At 37.6% G+C, this 20,650-nt stretch overlaps 1 protein-coding gene across 7 annotated transcripts in view; it reads left to right on the forward strand.

Moving 5' to 3' along the window:
• LTBP1 (latent transforming growth factor beta binding protein 1) overlaps positions 1–20,650 on the forward strand; it is a 203,741-nt gene that overhangs the window by 44,694 nt on the left and 138,397 nt on the right. For 4 of the 7 annotated variants that reach the window (XM_072856615.1, XM_072856611.1, XM_072856612.1 and 1 more), the window contains exons 4-5: positions 1,010–1,185; positions 18,988–19,155. In XM_072856615.1, coding sequence (XP_072712716.1) covers positions 1,010–1,185; positions 18,988–19,155 — 344 coding nt within the window. Of the gene's footprint in view, positions 1–1,009; positions 1,186–18,689; positions 19,156–20,650 lie in introns of those variants that run through there. The other 3 variants (XM_072856616.1, XM_072856617.1, XM_072856618.1) reach the window with 2 other exon arrangements.

A 20,650-nucleotide genomic window follows, 5' to 3' on the forward strand; every position in this document is an offset into this window, starting at 1 on the left:
AGGGCCCCAAAGCAGCTTGCAGGTTCATCGCATGTGGCTAACAGCTGCATGATTTGCTCCCTTTCTTGTTTATTGCTGTAGCACTGTGGAATAGTGAAGGCCAGTTTGTCTGTTAGTAAAGAAATGGTTCCTACTGCTGATGGTGACTAAATAACCATGGTTTTTGAGAGAGGGAGAAGGAAATATCTATTGAAAGTTAGCAAGGTCTTGTGCAGTGAGAAGCTGAGGTCTTGGGGAGGAATCTAACAATACAAGTAAGGAACTGGGATTGGCAGTGAGAGAATCAGTGAGCTTGAAGGAATCATCTTGTTTAACAGGAAGAGGAAATAGTTTTGCTGTGAAAGGAAGCCATGTTGTTGTGGGACATCTCTCAGATGTTCAATAGGCAAAGAGAAAGTGGATGGGGAAAGTAACGTGGAGCTGGGAAACAGAGACAGACCTTCTGATGAGATGGGAGACAGGCTGCAAAAAAGGAAGAGGAGCAGTGCTCTGCTCTATGGCTAGAGGGGTATGGTGGGGAAGGGAACAGGGTTTCTGGGAACAGAGGGGGAAAGTCAGCTGGGCTTAGGTTCTACTTAACATACCTGGTGTGAAATAGTAGGTGTAAGAAAGAGAGAGAGGTTTAAATGCACCACTGCTTCTTTGACTAGTCTGGAAAGTTCTGTGTGCTAACAAAGTTGAGCTCCAACTCATCATTTTGAGGAAGACTTTTTCCCATTCCTCCCTGTTTTTCTGAGCTGTCCATGATACTTCTCTTGCTATCTTGAAAAGAAAGTGATATAATCCCTATAGTCTTTATTTGTTAGGTGTGTGTTGAGCTGACAAGACAATGAGAATGCTAAATGCATGGAAAATCAAGTGCTTAATTGGAAGTTACTAAGTTTCCCAAACTGTATTTTGAGAACTTGGAGTACAGATGAATTTGTCTTTAATTTTTTACCAGTAGTTTCTAAGTCTAATTTATTAATTCTTACATCATTCTGTCTTTTTTTTTTTCCCCCTAAAACAGGATGATACCCCTTTCATCTCAGACATTGATGATGAATCTTCATCATGGCCAAACACAGGAATATGTGATCAAACCCAAATATTATCCAGTAAAAAAAGTGATTTCAGGAGAACAGTCCACCGAGGGCTCATTACCACTGAGACTGGGCCAGGATCAACTTGCATCACCTTTTCAATGTGAGTACAACTGCAAAAAGTGTACTCCCTTCTTTCTCCCCCAGAAGCCTCCCCCCCTCCCTTTTTTTAACATCTTGCAAATTTCTTTTCTTCACCTGAATTGCAGTAACACTTCGACAGAAAAAGGTTAAAATAATTAAACATGAGATAATTCTTAGATTAGCAAATGCCCCAACATTCTGCATCCTGTTGAGAGGCAAAACAGATTTCCTGGATGAAGAAAAAAAATTAAACCTGATTCACTGCTGGAATCTCATAATGCTATTTCTAGATGATAGTTTTTCTTTCAGATAAAAGGTACTTTGTGAGCACTTACTAGAGTAGGCATAACCCTGAGTGTCGTCAGCGTAAGACGACAGTTCCCTTTACTTCAATATGATGGATACCCTTCTTGGAAAGCTGGAGTCCAGCATTGTGGTCTCATTGGTGACTGTTTCTCTATATTTAATTTATTATGTGTTTATGAACTTCTGCACAGTATGGAGGCTGCATGAGAGTTTCTGCTTCATACTTATAAAAAAAGGATTGTGTAGGTGCCCAGCTTGTGGCCTTGGCTCATACCCCATTGTGTGGGGAGCTTGAGGACAAGTTTTGGCTTAAAAGATGAAGAGCTTGATGAATTATGGGTTAGGTATTACAGAGCGTCTGCTGGCTTGATTTGGAGAAAAGTTCCTGCAGTTAAATAATGAACTGATTAACATGGAGACCTAAGGTACTTGCAGTCCCCTGACAGACATCCTCTGCTGTAGCACAGAGAAATATGATCTGCTGAGGATTTAGGGAAGAGTCTTTCCTTCTAAATCTGTAAATATGATTTCTTTGTGTGAGTATCTTCGCATTTCTGCATTGCATATCTTTATGGTCTGTCCATTTATACTTAAATGCAACCCCCTGCTTCCTTTTCCTCAAGTGTAAGTTCATCAGTGGTTAATTAGAATCTTGGCCCTAATGGGAAGAACAGGGGGCAGCTGGAGGTCTTTCAATTAACACTTTCAGAGTGGTGAAGTATACTGCTTGCAAAGCACTACATCCCTTTCTTAGAAGCTTCAAAAAGATATTTAATCACATTGTCAACATCAACCCATTGTCCCTTTTGTGAATAAGATACCGTTGCTTTTCTTCCAAGCAGCTGTAATTTTCCTGCAAATAAGATTAGGGGCCACCAGGATTGGATTGTGTCCCTCTCCTATGACAAAGAGTATACAAATCCCAGATTGTATAGTTCTCCCAGTACTTGCAGTGACTATTGCTGGTTGGATTCTAGCCAAGAAAATCTTCACTTTTGCCCCCTTCTTTCAGGCTGTTTGAGTCAGTCTGCCTTAGATATACTCTAGATGTTGCTTGCGAGTACCAAACTGCCACCAAACGAATGGGTTGTGTGAAATTTTTCTTCTGTATCGTAGCCTAAGGAAATACCTCCATGCAACTCTAAGAAACTCTAAGACAAAGGAGCCGGTGCTTCTAGCTCTTTCTTGCTTATTGGAGCTCCTCTGTTAATTACAGTACTCTGAGGGACATGACTGGGAGAAGGAAGGCCAGGAGCTGAAGACATAGAGTATTTGTTATCAAATCCTAAGAAGCCCCTCAGTGAGCGGTGTGTTAGTAAAACATTCTACCTTTATCGGAAAGCCTATGATTCCTAAAACACCCAAAGGACAGATAGTTAAAACAGTTTTCATAGCCTGATAAGATCAGTCGTGATTTAAGTGTTGCCTCAGGGGTAAAATGCAGGACTAAGTCTGAGGCTATTTGTTTGGTGTTGAAATATCTGATACTGGGCTTTTGAGCAGCCTAAAAATGGTCACTTTACTTTTTTTGCCTCCACTTCTACATTTGTGAGGTGGGAGTCAGTGATTGCAACTTATGATGAAGCAGTTTAGATATCTGCTAGTACAGAGTGCAGTTTGAGCTGTGTGTTATTAGAGTTTAAGATTGTATATCCCTAGCCTGAACAGGAGACCTAGAACATGGCCAGCTATATCTATTTAGGCTTCTGGTGGCTTCTGGTTTCTAGAGGTGCTGGAATGGACTCCAAGTATAGAAGACTACTTGTTTCCGTAAAAATTGGGTGTTAAACTTCAACTGTCAGTATTCTAATGTTAGGAATATTTGAATTAATTACAGTGAGGTAAGATTAGGATGTGAAATTTCATGTCAGGTGTTCTGTGATAACCACCAATATGCAGCTCCTAGCCCTGTTGTGAACTTAGGGATGAGCTCCTGCGAAGTATGTCATGCTTATGGCAGGGTTGACGTTCATTGTCTACTTAATATGAGGAAATTTGAGAGTGGCTGATGATCTCATGGTATTTTGTCACTGCTGTTAAATGTATAATCTTGTTTCATGGCAGAGCCTCTACTGAGCAAAGGCATCAGTAATGGCAATGTGGAGATACTTGAAAAGGAAGAGGGGAAAATTTAATAATTTTATTAACAAGCAAAAGCCAGAAAGTTAGTAGTGGATACTTCAAGACCTTTTTTTTTTTTCCCCTTATCATGAAATAATTTTTTTCAGAGAAGAGAAGAAATAGTAGCCATATAATACTTGAGGGCATTGCCCAAGAGTTCATAGTTATCAATTAACATGGGGTGCAAAGCAAGTAATTCTGGTTTGTGGTTTTTTTTTTTTCTGAGCATTTCTGTGCATTTTATTTTAAAGTATTAACAGTGACAGAGATTGGCATCTGTGAAAGTAGTACTCTATAGAATAAATCTATTTTTCTAGCTGTAGCTGCAATTGGTGTTGATTTTTCTGGACTTTTACAGATTATTTCAATCCTGTGACATGAAATGGATAGACTTGAAACTGGAACAAGTGTCAGTCCTGATACACCTTTAGAGACAGGTCTGTCCTGGCAGAGGCAAATGAGATGTGGGCTAATGGTGCTTTGGGAGGAAAACCTGCCAACCCTGAGTAGGTGCTTCTGGGCATCTTCTGATTCATACTTTCAGTCGTGTTTGAATGTCCCGTTACAGTGTTGCCAGATCAGCTTTTGGAGATACTAGGGAAAACATGTTAAAGATCAGCCACATTAAACATTTTTCAATTAAAATTCATTTAAGGTTCCTCCTGGAACACTTACTGTGGTGTATTTATGAGCAGTTTCATTTCTCTGATAGCTTTCAGAACATGCAGTATAGTAGTCTTATTAAAGACAGCAAAATGGTCTATTCTTTTTTTGCCTTTTAAACGGAATTTTACTGTAAAGTTATATATCGCATCAACAGAGCTTAAACTGAGTAAGCCATCGGGGTTACAATAATAGCATTTAGTCACCCTGGGACGTGAAATGCAGTTACCTGCCAGTAGCCATTTCTACTATCAAGCATTTTGATCTTTTGTGCTGTGGGTTATAGGCCTTCTCCTAAGAATAGCTAGTGTAATTAGTCATAAAGCTCACATAAACTTTTAAAGTTCTTTAGTGCTAAATTTTCAATTCTCATTCATTATGCCTAAGTGGGGAGGGTGTTAGTTGTTCATAGTGATTTTTTTAAAAAGTCTTGTTTTTTATAAACAAACCAAACCAAAACCCCACCCTGGAAATAACGTTAAAGATCTTGAATTAAACACTTTTTTGAGTGCACTGACTCATTTGGATTTTCAGAATGGTCACAATTTTACTCCATAATTAATTCTGTCTCCTTATGCCTAGTATTGTAATACAGTTTTACTTATATGACCATATATTGCTTTTTTTCAAAGGGCTCATACCACATTCAGTACAGAAAGAGAGAAAAATCAGGACCCATAAATATGGCATCGTATAATTTTAAAGTGCTTGTCTTCGGAGCTGAAATGCTGTTCTGTTCGCATGCTTCTAAATAATCTGTTAAATTTATTACACTGTAAAGCGTATATCTGATTCTATTTAATCAGTATGCTGGTATATTTAAGCTACTTCAAATTAACCTTCAGATATATTTGTGCAGTATTAGCAAATACTTAAGGATAAGGCTTTGGAAATTCAGAGCCTTCTCAAGCAAATGAAAATAGCTCATGTTGGATAGACTGACAGCTGCAGAGAAAGTATAAATATAGTTTAGCACAAGTAGGAAGACTGAATACATAGTGATGAAAATAAGCTTGCAGTGGAATTGATATGATCAGCAAAGAATAATTGAAAAGGATGAGATCATGTGGATGTCAACATTTGTAATGTAAACATCAAAAATACTTTGACACGTAGCTGAGGCCAGCCAAATAGCCTATCTTATATAAGCTCACTGTGAGCTCTGAGTGGTTCTCAAGGGATGTATTGCTTTCTTAAAAGTACATACCGGCACACTTGACCTATAATCTGCCTGAATATTTGAAACCTCAGGGTTAAAAATCCTCTTAAGATTCTAACAGTAGCAATGGCATCAGCACAGAAACTTCAACTGTAAAATTCTATTTGCAACCTAGTAGTCATTTGGAAGATGATACTTCTAGTAATTCAGGTACATCTACCTCAGACATTTTCTACTACTCTTTTAATGGCACTGTTAAATAGTAACCACTAGTCAGGGTGAGCTGAGCATGGATCCTCTAAATATCAGTGCTGATCTCCCTGCCTTTATAAATGCAATGCTAAAGAAAATTAGTTAAAGGAATTCTGTGCTGTTTCTATTGGTCTAAAATGTATAAATATATCATAATAAGTAAATTCTAAACTGAATGTGTACTTTCTGGAATTCCTTTCAACACAGTTGTTGTGAGAACTGCTTATTACAGCAGGTAAGAGGCTAGGAAGTTCTCAGTTTCACTTTATCCACTTCTGGTGTTAAATGATTCTTCAGAAAATGCATTTAAATATACACCTCATTTTCCAGCCTGAGACAGTTGAGGGCTAGTTTTTAGTGGCATTGTGCATTTTGCCCATTGTGCTGAAAAAAGTGGAATTTCTGCTTCTGAAATCAGTTGTTCAGTGTTGTTGGAGTTTGTGTTGCCTGCATGTGTAGGATACTTTCGCACACCCCTCACTGGGCTACAATTCCCCATGTGTACAGTGATGATGCCACTGCTGCCCTGTCTTAGAGGCACGTTGTGAAAATATATTAATTAGCAGCTGAGGTGACCAGAAATTGCACTAAAAGCAAAAGGAGAACTCAAGAATAGGTAGAGAGTACCTTACCACAGCTGGAACGGCATCGTGTGAAGTAAATAAACTAAAGCACTTTCTATAACAAAGTTATCCCAAGGATAAATATATGCTTAAGAAGGAAAATGAACATAATCTGTTTATTCAGGAAGGCAATACAAAATGTATGTGCATTTTGCAATTGAAGTTGCATGCTAAGTTTATACAATTAAATAGTGTGGACGACTTTTTTCCGTTCTTTTAGGTAGATGGTGGTTTTTTGGTCTTCACCAAAATTCCTTATAAAATGCATTAAGGAGACTTGTCTCCTTTCTATTTTAGGTAGAAAACAAAAACATGTCTCGAATTTCAGTAGTGCAGGTTACATAATGGTTAGTGAATACAGGCTTGCGGCACCCTACTATGGCTTAGTTGTGTGTGTTGTGGCTTGAAGTTGGATAAGTATGTGTGTATGGGTATTAGACTTCTAGAATCTGCACATGGTTCTGTGGGCAGGGCTTAAATCCTTGTGTAAAGATGAAGCTGAAACAATCATATGAAATTCATGTAACTGTTCTAACTATCGATACATTATATTCCCTCATATTTTACAACATAATTTTACATAAGTTTATATACATGAAATAAGATTAATATGGAAGAAAATGTCCTGCCACTTAGAACTGTGTTGTGCAGAATACTCTGTTACAATTTTGGCATAACAATAGCTTTTCTACTATTGGAAGCATAATACCCTGATAACTTAAAGAAGCTCTTTTTTTAAGCTCGTACATAATTTACACATGCTGGTTTCACTGATGACTTCATAGGTTGATTTAAGCAAAAACAGGTGTTGCTTTGAAATTCTAATTTAAACTATTTTTGTGAAATTGCACCATTCTTACTTCACTATGTGACACTTACATCATAATAATAGTATTTCCCCATCAGTAAGTATGGGTAAACAGCTGTAAAATACATAAATGTTTTACTGGTTAAAAAAACACATATAGAGATATGACGTGTTCCATGTAAATGCATCTGTATGATTTGACATTCTACCCCAATTCAGTGTCTGTTGACTTCAGGGGAAAAATGCATCTGTATGATTTGACATTCTACCCCAATTCAGTGTCTGTTGACTTCAGGGGAAAAGCTCCCTCAGGTCTTCAGTGGGTCAGATAATCTTTTCACCCTTCTTTGTTTGTGGAACTGTTCTGCGTAAACAGCAAAATAATTTTCTCACTGGCTTGTCTTAACTAGAGTATTGCATTGTGTTCCTCGTAACTTCTGCCTACATACGTATGTATGGATATTAGAGTTGAACACTGGTAACTTTTCTAAATAGAGATTTTGGGAAATTTGGAGGTAAGGGAGGGATGTTAAAGCTGTACTCTGATTAAACAAGGTATAGCCACCAAAATGAGGTGGGTAAAAAGAGAATGAACAGTTAGAAGACTAACAAGCAGAAATAACTGAAAAATCACAACACAGTCTGTTTGGAGGGGATGTAGAGTCAAATTCACTTCAGTCACTCATGGGAACTGACATTCATGTCTTGTTCCTGAAGTTGTACATAATCAAATACAAATAAGGGAATGGGGTAAGTGTATAAACATGTCAGGGACTTGTTTTGTTTTCTCAAATACAAAATACTTGCATGTGTGTTCACAGCCTTTGCTCCCCTTGAAGAGGTGGGGGGGATTTTTCAGGGACATTTTAAAACGTTTAAGAAAAAATTTTGGTGCAGTCCAGCATCAGGGTCAAACAACAGGGTGGCTTTTTTGATTACAAAAGCCGAACAATTTTAGTAAAGCATCCTTTTTCTCTCTCCCGTTTAAGAGCATTACCCATACTGCTATTGAAAGGCATGACAGTTTGTAACAGCCATTTAAAGTTTGCATTTAATTCCAGTGGGACTTGGAAACAACAGGCTAAACTCCAAGTATAAATTAAGTGGCTTAACTAGATTCACGCTAATGCAGTTAGCTGTATCAAATCAAGCAGCACATTTACTTTGCTTTTGCTTTAAAAAGTAGAGCGACAAATTATGAAAAAAATAACTTTAACAAATGAACATAGTTTATTTAGCAATTATAAAAGACTATGGAGTTCTGTGAAATCCTTGGAAACAGAACAACTCTGTATAAATACAAACTAATTCTCTCAATATACTATAGCTGCAGGCATTTTAACAATACCCTTTCTAAGCTATCTTCGTGATTGTTTGTGTATCCATAAAGGGTCACAACTGAGGAGGCCAGTAAATCAGCACCCCCAAAAAAGTACTGTGTTTTTCTCTTTGGACTCCAAAAAGATTTTATGGCCCTGAGCTCACCAATAATTGAATGTCTGCATGACAGACAAAGGGTGCTGGTGCTTTTATAGGAACTAATTTAAATGTTACATTCACCCAAAAATGAACGATCATCTCTCTACGCTTTAAAATATGGAGGCCAAGACTGATAAACAACAGTGTGGGGAAAAATGTTGGAAAAACAGATTGGTGATCTGGCGAACAGAATTAAAATCAGTTCAAAACATGTTATAGCTAGGGGAAAACACAGACTGAGACAAATGCATCTCAACTGCTGTGATGAAAGAGAATTGGCTCCAGACCCAAAGATTTCTCAAGAAGAAAAAGAGAAGAGGCTTTCCAGAAAATTCTGTAGGGGAAAACCTCTATGACGTGTTTGAAAAATAGTAATTTAGATGGATATAAAGACTGATTGAACCCACACAAATAAACATTAAAAGTCCCTTAGCCAAGCTAACTCCAGAGTTGCTGTGATACAAGTCTTGGATACCAAGAATTGGTTCTGACTGTTGCAAGTAGCTAAGTCTGGTTTTACTCATAGGAGATGTGAAAGTGCTCTTCTCTGATGTCAGTGCTGTCATCCATGCCAGAAGGAAAGAACAAATGTTGACAAAGTATTGCAAGAAGAAGGTCCTTTGATACCCAGTGAAACTGAGATTTCAGGATCAGTGACATCCTTATTTCTGTTGTCATTTTTTTCCCCCTTCAGAAAATTAAAGGAAAAAAAGATCTTGGCTTCGTGCAGTGCTGAGAGAGATTTTTAATGGTGATTCAGCATGCGGAGAGGGCTGTGTTCATTTATAACTTAATTCCATGACGTTATCTCCTTTGTCACTGTTTACAGTTTGTTGACTTCCTTAGTGCTTTTCAGTTGCTTCCTTTCAGGAAATGGAATGTTAAGTGAATATACTTAGTAAGGTAATTTTAATTTAATTTGTATTCCCTATTCTTCTTGGAAATGGTAAACACTTTTAGAGTGCTAAGACTTGGTTTCTCATTTAAGGGAGTCACGTACCCTGGGAGGGGGAAACTGTGTCTATCTCAAAAAATTATTTTCTAAAGAAACAACACTCTTCCAACTTAAGACTTGTAATACTATCATATGGCACGGTAAAGTCTGTTGTCTTGATCATGAAAGGAGCTTAGATAATTACCTTAGGCAAAATGCATAATTTCAGATGAGTGAGATCAGCAGGGAATGAGTCTCATTCCCAGTGCATAAAGGCCTAATTCAGACCTTCTTGAAAGAGTCCTGTGGATAAAGTGGACAGTAACGGTTGTATTTAGCTGGTAATACTAAAGTATCAATAACACTAATAACATGAGCTCATCTGTGCCCACCTGAGCTCCTGTATGACTGTAAGTTTGTGTGTAAAGATGCTGACTTCACTATCTGAGTGTGCAATTCCTGCAGTAGCCTCCATTAGCAGAAAATTGCTTATGGTGGGCTGTGAAGTAATTGCTGCTTAATTACAGCTGAGATGAGCATTGTGTAGAATGGCTTTCTGTCCTAGATGTAAAGACAATTGTCTGTGTCTAAATGTGGCTTTTTGGCTTTTGTTCCCTTATTGCTCAAGTGAAAGCCTTTTGGGTCCAGATATGCTTTAGGTACATAAGAATCTGGATAACTTGAATGGGAGTTAAAAAAGGCTTGTGGACCTCAATCCTGTGCTGGGTTGCTTACAGCTGGAGTTGTCTCCAGCCCCAAACCTGAAGCATGGATGTGAATTTTCAAGCATGAGACTCTTGAAGAGCTTGAAGTTCTGTTTCAGGAGAAGTGCTTCGCTCTGAAGAAGACAGGCCAGGCCATCTGGTGCTAATATTTTGCTGAATTCCCACCTGAACCTGCAGCTGAAGTGCTCGTCTGCCTGCCTGCCTGCCTATCCTTAGAAGTGCAGTCAGCTAAGCCTTGTTAAACTATCCTGCATGATTAAGCTCCCTAAGGAGCACTATAGCATAGTCACAGTGGGGTTTGGAACCCAGCTGTCAGGAAGAGTCGCCCAGTTCCTCAAAGAAATGTGTCTGAGCTCTAAAAGGATTTGAACTAAGCAGTCTTACGTCCTCACCATTTCCTGTTTAATGGGTTGGGCACATTCCTGTTCAGTGTGCTGGTTAGGCTGCTTGCTCTATGCAATTAACTTCTCTCATCCCTTGTACAAGAGACCTCAGACCGATTAGTGGTATAACTCAAGGCTAAAATTTAAGCTTTTTAGCATCGTATCCATTTGTGAATCTAGTCTATGTTTAATACCTTTCAAACAAATAAAAAACAGATTAAAAGAATTATACCCCAGTAAAGTTAACTGAACAGAGTTGAGGCTATTCTGTCGGACATCTCAAACCACATTACAGTCTCTATTAATTTATTTGGATTGGTATATTTTTCTGGAACATCCTAAACTATGTAAAGGGTAATGGTAGTTATATTTCTCATTACCAACTATTGATTAGAGTTTTTAAGATTGCTTTAAGCATGGAAAGTGGCTGTAGTTCAAGATAAGATATTCGTTGCCTGAGGATTGCTTATAGAGAATCTTTGTAGTGATAAAGACAAGGAAGACAAAAGGTGATTCATAGAACCTGCTGACAGATCCCAGATTTCAAATCTGTGTGATTTCTATGTTATGCACTTGCACAGGACAAAAATTATTGTAATTACTGTGAATTCCTCTGACTTGCTCTAAAAAGGTTGTGTCAGTAGGAGAATTTATCAGCAAGGGGCTTCTGGGGGGCATGTAAATACAATTATAAGTGTCTTTCAAAACAATCTCAGCACTTGTGCCTGCATGTGCTCCTTTGATACTTAAGTGACAGCCATCCATATAAAGGAAAACACAACAAGCCTGTGTTATGGACAGCAGAGAGTTTGTCAGAATCTGACAAAATTAATGAAGGAAACCTACTTGAATGAAGCAAGTTTTGCTGTAGTAAATTGCTTCAAACAATACACTGTTTACCTTCATCTTAACTGAAGGTTAAATTGCTTCAAACAATACAGTTTACCTTCATCTTAACTGTTTACTTTCATCTTAACTATCTTAAACTAATATTAAGAGAACTGAAGAGTGGGTTACTTGCCTCTCCTAGAATAGGTTTTTTTGGGGGTAGTGGGGGTGGTGATGAGGAAAATGGCAGGAGTCCCTCTTCTCTCTGCTGTGACAGGGAGCGAGGAAGAGGTTGTATCCCTGTGATAATCAGGAAGGAAAAAGGCTTTTCCAGATACCTTATTTTCAGTTATCTTCTTCCTTACCTTGGAAGCATCAAGTCTTCTGGATGATTTCTTTGCCTGTCTGTCAAGGATGCTGAAGAAGCAAGCAGGGCTTAAAAAGAGGGTAGAGAAACAAGAGTGCAATAGAAGCAAGAAATCTGAGAGCTCATTTCTGACTGGAGGGAGAAGATTGTGGTAGGAACATCTAAACAAGACAGAAAGAGGAAATGATGTGAAGATGTAGTGACATGGCTAGTCAGAAATAGGTGTTTAGAGAAGTGTGTATAATAGCAACAGTGGCAATAAGAATGGCAACAAAAAGAAGCTGTGGAGATCACTGTTCAGTTACTGTCATAATAGGTAGCTGGATCGTGTTTTGCTCTTTGAAGCCCCATTGGTTTGCATAAAGGCAATAGAACTGAATACTTGAAAAGTGACAAAATATCAAATGTTAAGCTGTATTAACTAATGAAATACCTGTAAGATCATACAAATGCAACAAAAATAAGGAGTTACAGAAATAACAAGAAGTAGAAGGAATGCTGAATTAATGTCAATAACGTGTAGCTATAGCTGTCTAGACATGGTAAATAAAGTACACCTTGACATACTGCCTTCTCGTTCAAAATGTTTGACTGGGTGGGTGTGCACACATACACCTCGCCTCATGCAGAACTCTGTGGAGTGCTTTTAAGCATCAGAGAAGGCATTGGATCTTGGATGAAATAAAGCTGGGTCATCTTATTTTTAATTTCATTGCTGTGTCTAATTTCTCCCAATGTTTGTGAAAAGAGAACCAGGTGAGGTGTGCAAGTGTACTGTAACAAAGTTTCTGGATAGAGCAAAGATGCACTACCCTACCTGAAGATGGTAACTGTATATTGAAGCAAAAAATGAAATTACCCAGCAGCTGTGCCTTGCCATTTTGAATCCACGTAGTTTTCAGACTTGTTTGTGCTTGTGACTTACAGAAAGAATAAGGCTCATATTCTGCCTGGTTTTCAGATGGGCGAGGCTTGAATGCAGGAGGTTTGAATGCAGAAGGTTTACTCAAAGCAGAGTAGGGGCTGAGTTCAGGCCTGCTAAGGTCATATAAGGAATGTTGCACGTTTGCTTCACTGGGATGACATCCTATCAACAGATCAGACAGGGATTTGGGAGATCTATGCCCCTTTGGCCTAGCCTGCAGACTGGGTATGAGTATGAAGTATCAATAGTGCACTGTTGGGGGAGAAAATAAGTTGTACCAATAGAAGCATTTTACATAAGCTGTATTAAGTAATCCTGCTGCTCTCCCCAGTGCTGATCAGACCTCAGCTGCAGTATTGTCTAGTTTTGGACAGAGTATTTGAAGAAAGATGAGGACCAAGTGAGTGGTATCAAAAGCAAAAGAAGAAAGAATGGAGGTCTGCAAAATATGGCCTGTTAGACTGAAAAAGTTTAGATGGTTTTGGTCTGGAGAAAATGAGACTGAGGGAGATTCACAGTAGCAGTCTTCAAGTATGTCAGAAATTGATCCACAGAGGAATAAGGTTTTGTCAGATTTTGTAGATAAGGCAGGGCCATAATATGCTTTAATTGCAACAGGGGAAATGTGGGTTAGGTATTAGGAAAACCTTTATAATAAGAGAGGCTGAAGCACTGAAATACATTTCTTAGGGAGGCTGTGGAATCTGCATAATAGAAGGGTTTTGAGAATAGGCTGGACAAGCTTTTTGTGTAATGCTGCTGTTTCTGTTGGGAGAAAGAAGAGAGGCAAGATTAGGTGATCTCTGAGAGTCTCTTTCAGTCCTTTCTATGCCTAGCAAGGGCTGTATTCCTCTAAATGTGTAATCTGAAATTTAGGGAAGATCTGCGTCTGGTCTGTATGTGAATGTAGTGTGTCTCTATCTATTCTCTCCCCCCCCCCCCCCCCATTTTTCTTAGCTCTTAGCATTAGTAAGTCTCCCAGAGTCTGATATACCTAAGCTGTATTATAGCCAAGCTTCAACTTGTTCTGATCTTTGGGGATTAGGTTTTTTGGGTTTTTTTGGTATTGTTTTAAATTGATGACTAAGTGGTGATAAGACAGAACTTCCTCATATATTGTCAAAAACGTAAAAAGGTCATTTGACAATAGTTGTAGAAGCTTAACTATTTTACTTACGTGGTTGATTTTTATACAATGTCAGCTTTCCTTTTGGCTGAACAGGCATATCTAGTAGTAAGGACTAAACCAGGTGGTCTGGTGAAATAACTGGGAGACACCTGTTTTAGGAAATAAATAATTTCCTTCTGCTTCTTTACTTTTCTTTCTGTCAGCATTTAATCAAGAAAAAAGAGAGGGAGTTGGTCACCTGAGAATTTAAAATATTGAATCTGTTTGCTGTTTAAAAGCTTATCAGCTTTGATTTGAGAAGATAGATTTTCATTCCTAAATTCTTCTCATGCATCATGGTTAAGATTTGAAAATATGAAATTGCCTGAGATAATCTATTGTCTTTGGGAAGAAGATGTAGTTTTAAGATAGAATCTTCAGGTCTGATGAGATTCTGAGTAGATACATATATGAAAACATACTGGGTTCAGTGCAGAAAGAGGGTGTCATGAAAACAGAGTAGTGTATCTCATTCCTGGAGGTACTAATGGAAAGCCTACAGTTTGCTTTGTTCTGTTTCCTCAGGAGATTTGCTTATGATATTTGTCATAAGTGAAGGTATTAAAAAGAACACAAACCCCTCTAAAAGTAGAGTCAGAAAGAAGTTTTGTGCAGGGATTATGGGAGAGGTATGTGTAAGCTCTACTAGCCAAGTATAAGCCACTGCTTGTGATTTGTATTGTGAATCTTTTTTATTAGATCACTGTGAAGCACAAAAACATCATACACACAATAACATCATCATTGTTTCAACACATTAAAATATTTTCTTCTCTTCGCCCCACTTGACCTATGAGACAGTACAGTGTAGTCATTTTTTTAACTGAATACCAGTTCTGCTTTCACTAGTGTTGCTAGCCCATTGTCTTCCCGCAAAACAGGGACATGCCACAAATATTCTGAGATCCACTACAGCTATTGAATACCGTCTAGTTAAAAGTTTGCAGAATGCTGGAGCTGTGAGGGCAGCCATAAAACCAAGAAAAAAAATGTGTTTATAGAAATTCTTCTAAAAAGAAACGAAGGCTGAGTAGCATTACAGACAAAGGGGCCCAGGAGGTTGAGGAGGAAACCTTCCTCTTGTACAACTCTGCCCAGGCATAGCTGTGTGAGCCATTGTGATCACCTGGACCTAAAACCTGCCACCTGCCTTGTCTTAATTAATTCACCTTTTCTGCTAATGCAGAAAAAAAAAAAATCAGTTTGTCATGATGAACAGTGGGGGCAGAAGGGAGTCTATGAAGAAATCCTTTTACTTATATTTTCCATTTCTCCTGCAGTTGTTGTTAAATCATAAATTTATCACAGCAGGAGCTTGCCATGTTCATAATATTATATCATAGTGCCTTACAGAGATGGAAAGAAAATTGCATACATGTGATGCCAATTTTCAACTAAAATCTCATCACTTTACCCAGGCATCTTTCTTTTTTGAATCTGGCTCAAGAGAGTTTCACAGATTTTGGAAATTATGGATACATTCTTCCACTGATCTCCTTTGACAAATGTATCTAAGTGTTGTTAGATATAAGTGAGCCTGGACTATGAGGCAGGATGACGGTGCAGTTGGCTGAGCCTCCTTGCTGTTAATTTGCTGTTTAGCTCAGGGATGAAGCTTTAGCCAGTATTAGTGATCCTGATTAGTCCTATCTTTATTAAAACAACAATCTGAGTTTATCTCTAGTTCTGCTATCTTTTTCAGTAGCTTTGCTATTTATTTGGTGTTTATATCTTCTGCTTTTGTTGTCTTTCATTAGGCTCATTTATTTATCTGGTCACACATTTGTATTTCTTCAGTCTGGTGTTATACTTCAGAGCAGAGTGAGGTGTTTCATTTCCACGTGTTTAAAATTGGTCTTGAAGAGTTTATGATACATTTCTGTCTATATATATTTTCTGTCTATATATATAAAAAAGATTCCAGGTATGTTGCAGTGCTGTAGCACCATCATTTTTTTCCAGAAATGAATTTGAGATAATCTAAGTTGCAGATCTTGTCATGTCTGTGTCACAGTGGCATCATCAGTAAAGCTTCTGGAGTTTAAAGAGGAAAATAATCTGTATGCTACCTTAAAAATCTGTCTTTCTACCTGTCTTTCTTTAATATGAACTAGCCCAAAACCAAGAGGTCAAGGCTATAGCAGTAATGGGCTTTTTCTAGCCTGAAATTGTGGCTTTTAAGATTAATACTGCCAAACCAGCTCAGAGATATTGAAGGATATAGTTTCTCATTTAGAATTAAAGAATCCCATCTTTGGAGATGAGGGGAAAAAAAAAACAACTACAGAAGAGAAGAAAGGGGGAGGATTCAAGGAAGTCCAAGAGTCTAACCTTGCAGAGTTTCTGCCAAAAGCTTCCTTTCAGGAGGAGGGTTTGTGGTCTGTTTTCAGTTTAAATCTGTATGTATTCTGCTCACTGTTAAGGTCCCTAAATCTTAGGATATGTGAGGATAGTACTGTCTACTTGGGTACAACTACAGAGAAGGATGAAGATAACGTCTCTGCTTTGAATTCACCTCCTCATACACTGGTCAATTTTCAGCTCAGAGGCCATCATTAGCTTTGTGTCCTTCCTAAATGTCTCCAGAAGAATTGAGGAAGTTAAAAGCTGTGGCCTGCTAGGCAAGGAGAAGAAAATAAGTTTCATTATAGTTTTCATAAATCTGAAAAAGATGAAGAAAATCTTCTCATGTCAAAAGAATATGAAGCTGTCTTATTTCTGGCTCTTTGCAACTAGTAAAACAGGAATATCTGTGAGAATTGGATTTGTTTTATAGCAAAAACATTGCTGAATAATGATTTGAATATTTGTCAGGGCTAGGGCTTACATCATGTTGTTTTTCAGACTTATTTCCCTGAAAATCTGCATTTAAATATTCTTTCATGGATACTCTACCTCTGTAGATACTGGCCTGTGTTTTTGAAGGTACTGTTCAACTGCTGTTCCTATATTGTTACTCCCAAACTTAGAGTAACATTTTCTCACCTAAAAGGGGTGAAAGGCAGATTTACAATTTCCATTCAGTCTCAGACTAAGGCTTCTACCAAACAAAAATTATGGTACAGAATTTTTCTGGTAAAATCTGAACTATGTGATAAAAATTATTTTAAAAATATGATTTTTTGTTATAAATGTTGTGCCCAAATTTTGCTACAGCTCAGCACTCGGCAAAATAGTGCAGAATACTATGAAGGAAAATTAAATCATGGTTTAGTTCCATCTATACTGGCAAAGCCAATTTTTTTTTTTTTTTTTTTTTGCTAAGCTGGAAAACTTGTGTGGGTCCCCCAATACTGGTTTTTACAGTGTAGGCAGGGCTGACTTTTGTGACTCAACTAACCATGTTTTTTTAATTAGATCACATCCTAAAGGAAAAATGTTACTAAAACATCTGAAAATATAAAATATAAAATGGATCAGGCTTTTCTGTGAGAAGATATCTATAAAACTATGCAAATAAAATGCAAATATGGCAGTATTGCTTGTGAAGCTGTGTTTAACAAAAGGAAAACTTAGAAGATTGAGCCTCAGCAGTTCACAAGCCGCTTATGTCTGTTCATTGGGAAAGGTGTATTAATTTTCTTAAGAAATGCTTGGCATCCAAGAATCCAGGGTGTCTTCTAAATTGACTAAAATCACAATACTAGCCTTTAATTGAAATATTTTATTCCTGAATCTATCTGGGCTGTGCTTTTTCTAACTATTGTTTGGAGAGAATAAGGTGGGAGCATCTGTACTACAGCTGCTGTTCAAATAGAGCAATGCCTTTACTGTAGACAAAACAGTTGGCACAATTGTTTTAATTTATTTGTTTATGAAGAGCCAGAAATAAGAAGGCTTTATATTCTTTTGAAGTGGGAAGATTTTCTTCATTTTCTTGAGATTTTAAAAAAAATGTTTGTCCAGAGGGTATTTCATAAACTAGGTTAGACAACTATCCATCAACTTTTTTATTTCTATGACATGAGGAAGAAGGAGATTCTTCTTTTTCTGTGCGCCATTTCTTGGGATTGTAAGGTTTGATATGAATGTATTTGTTAATAGTTTCCACAAAGATGCTGTGATATATTTACAAGAACTCACTAAATTTATTAGTAAGTGTGCAGAGCACAAACTGTTTTCTTTTTAAATAATTGCAAATGGAATCTGTTCTTTTTCCCTAATTTTCCTAATGAGTAGTTTTAATCTCTTTTTTGTCTTCAGCTGTTAGATGTGGAATCAAATACATCTGTTTTTAAATCAAATTCTGTAACAAGAAGTCCTTCTAATTAGCTTAATTTAAAATTAGTGTTTGCTCAGTCTTCATTACATTCAAGTTTTTTAAAATGACTGTAAGGAAGTATATAAAAAAAAGAGAATCTAGCCATTTTTTATCTTTCAGCTCAGAACCATATTTTCAAGCATTGATATTTACCCTTTTCTCTGAGCTATTTATCACTTAAACAAAGGCTGACAGTAAAGCTCAGTCTATAATATGTAAATCCTTGTAGAAAAATAGTGCCAAAAAACTGTGAAAAAATGGGTCCAGGCGGCTGCGTCACAAGGTTTGACCACTTCGGGCTGGGGTGCCAGGAGATTTGAGACAGATGTTTTTAGACATGCCGCATGCCTAAAACATTTCCAGGGGTCGAGCTACAAATAGTGACTTAATAAGTGCAGAAACAGGAAAAGTATGCAGGAGGACACAAGAGTTTATTCACCCCTAGGTGCACAGCCAGCCTCTTTACATTACATCTGCCTGTCAGGGTTGGCTATTTAAGCTGTCATGCCCTTGGTATTGCTCTTTGTCTGCCTGTGAATAAAGTGCAGCATTGTGATTACTAATCCCACTCCAGTGACTTGACTTTAAATGTGGTTTTGGAGCAGATCCCGGAGTTCTGTTTGCTAAGCTTCCTACTCCTGTTTCAGAGACACCACTGGAGATCTATGAGAGAGAGCACTGCAGACTGCCCTCCTCCTGTAGACCTGTTGCTTTTTTCTCCCCCCTGCCTTTTTTTTTTTCCCAAAACTTTTTGAAGGAAATCAATGGATACCAAAGTGATCTGTTTGTTTTTCTTTTTTTCTTTGCCTCCGCTGACAGTGGGAAATCACACTGGTCGCATCAAGGTTGTCTTTACACCCAGCATCTGTAAAGTGACTTGTACCAAAGGCAACTGTCAGAACAACTGTGAGAAGGGAAATACCACCACCCTCATTAGTGAAAACGGCCATGCTGCTGACACTCTGACAGCCACTAACTTCCGAGTAGGTAAGTACCCTGAAACTGTATTTGTCCTTAGCTGTCCTCTCTTGACTAACAGAGGGAGGAGATGTTTTGTTATTAATACCAGTTGTGCATCTGTTACTCTTTGTTTGGAGGGCTGTGCTGAGTAGGAACCATTGTATGTTAGACAAGCTTTCTGGTATCCTTCGGAAATGTTCCCAAAAGTTCCTTTTGTGTCATAGGAAAAAAACTCCCATATTTTTCGTCTGAATTTTCAGCTGCAGGGCTACAACATGCTAAGCTGAAGCTTTTGGTAAAATTCATCCCTCAGAGTTTGTGTTGGTAAATAGAGAAAATGTCAGATTCCACAAAAAGTTCTGTTTCCTCTCTTTGCTTGTTGAATAGATATCAAATGTGCATAAAATCTAGCTAACACAGTGAATTCGTCTTCAAAAAATTGTTCAGGAGTTCCTTAAAACTACAATCCTTTCTAAAAATACATCACCTTAGAACTTTTTCTTACTGCTGAGAGTAAATCAGATTTCATAGTTGTCATTTTTAGAAACTGAAATAATGTTAACTCCTGTTGCAGTTATTGAAGCCAGTAATTTCTCTGTTAATGTTTATTCTTTCTGCTTGCTCAATAAGAGTATCAGCAGTATGCCAGTCTAAACCCTACAACTGCTTGACCGTGTTGAAACAAAGCTATCTGGATACTGAAAGCTGAAAGCTATCTAGGATAATGATTAGCATATTTTAACTGTACACTATATGATGTTCGTAGGAACTTGTGTGCAAGTATCAGTCTTGTAAGCTAAGAGAAATACAGATATATGAGTACATACCTAAACACTTTTAAATCTTTGTTTCACACTGGTATCCTTAACTGCTCTTGGAAAGTATTTTGTTGTTATCCTGAAAATATCATAGTATTGTTTTCTAAAAAAACTTTAAAAAGTAATTATTTTGCCAATTTGTACTCAAAGAATGCCAGATATGAACATTGTAATTTTAGTCTCCATCTAGTATAAACATAATGTCAGGGAGTGTTGAGGCTGGCCAATACTGCCCTTTTTAAAGTGCACTATATTTCAGGCTCTGAGGGGGGAAAAAAGCTATTCCAAATTATTCTTCTTTTCATACGGACAGATGATACAAAGAACAGTTCCCTCTCTTAACACTCCTACTAGACTATCAGACTGAGGGTGAAAGCTATTGAAATTAATAACACATTCCTTGGTAATATGCATGTTTGTAAAAAAATATATATGTTTTGGACTAATGATAATAAAAACAATGTTTTAGAAGAGCAATACAGCACATTTTGGGTTTGTTTATGGTTGTTTTGAGGCATTAAAAAAGGATTTTGTAAAAGAATGGTAGATCCTTGCGTTTACTGTCTGTACTGATTTTTACCAATGTTTTGTCAACAACCACAGCTAAGTTTTTTTTTTTATTAATTTTCTGACTACTGTGAAAGGATAGGGTTATTCCCCCCGCCCCCCCTTTCATTTGACCTAATTTTTTACTGAAATTATGA

This window comes from Ciconia boyciana, chromosome 3 (assembly GCF_034638445.1).
Source record: "Ciconia boyciana chromosome 3, ASM3463844v1, whole genome shotgun sequence".
NCBI classification, from domain to species: Eukaryota; Metazoa; Chordata; class Aves; order Ciconiiformes; family Ciconiidae; genus Ciconia; species Ciconia boyciana.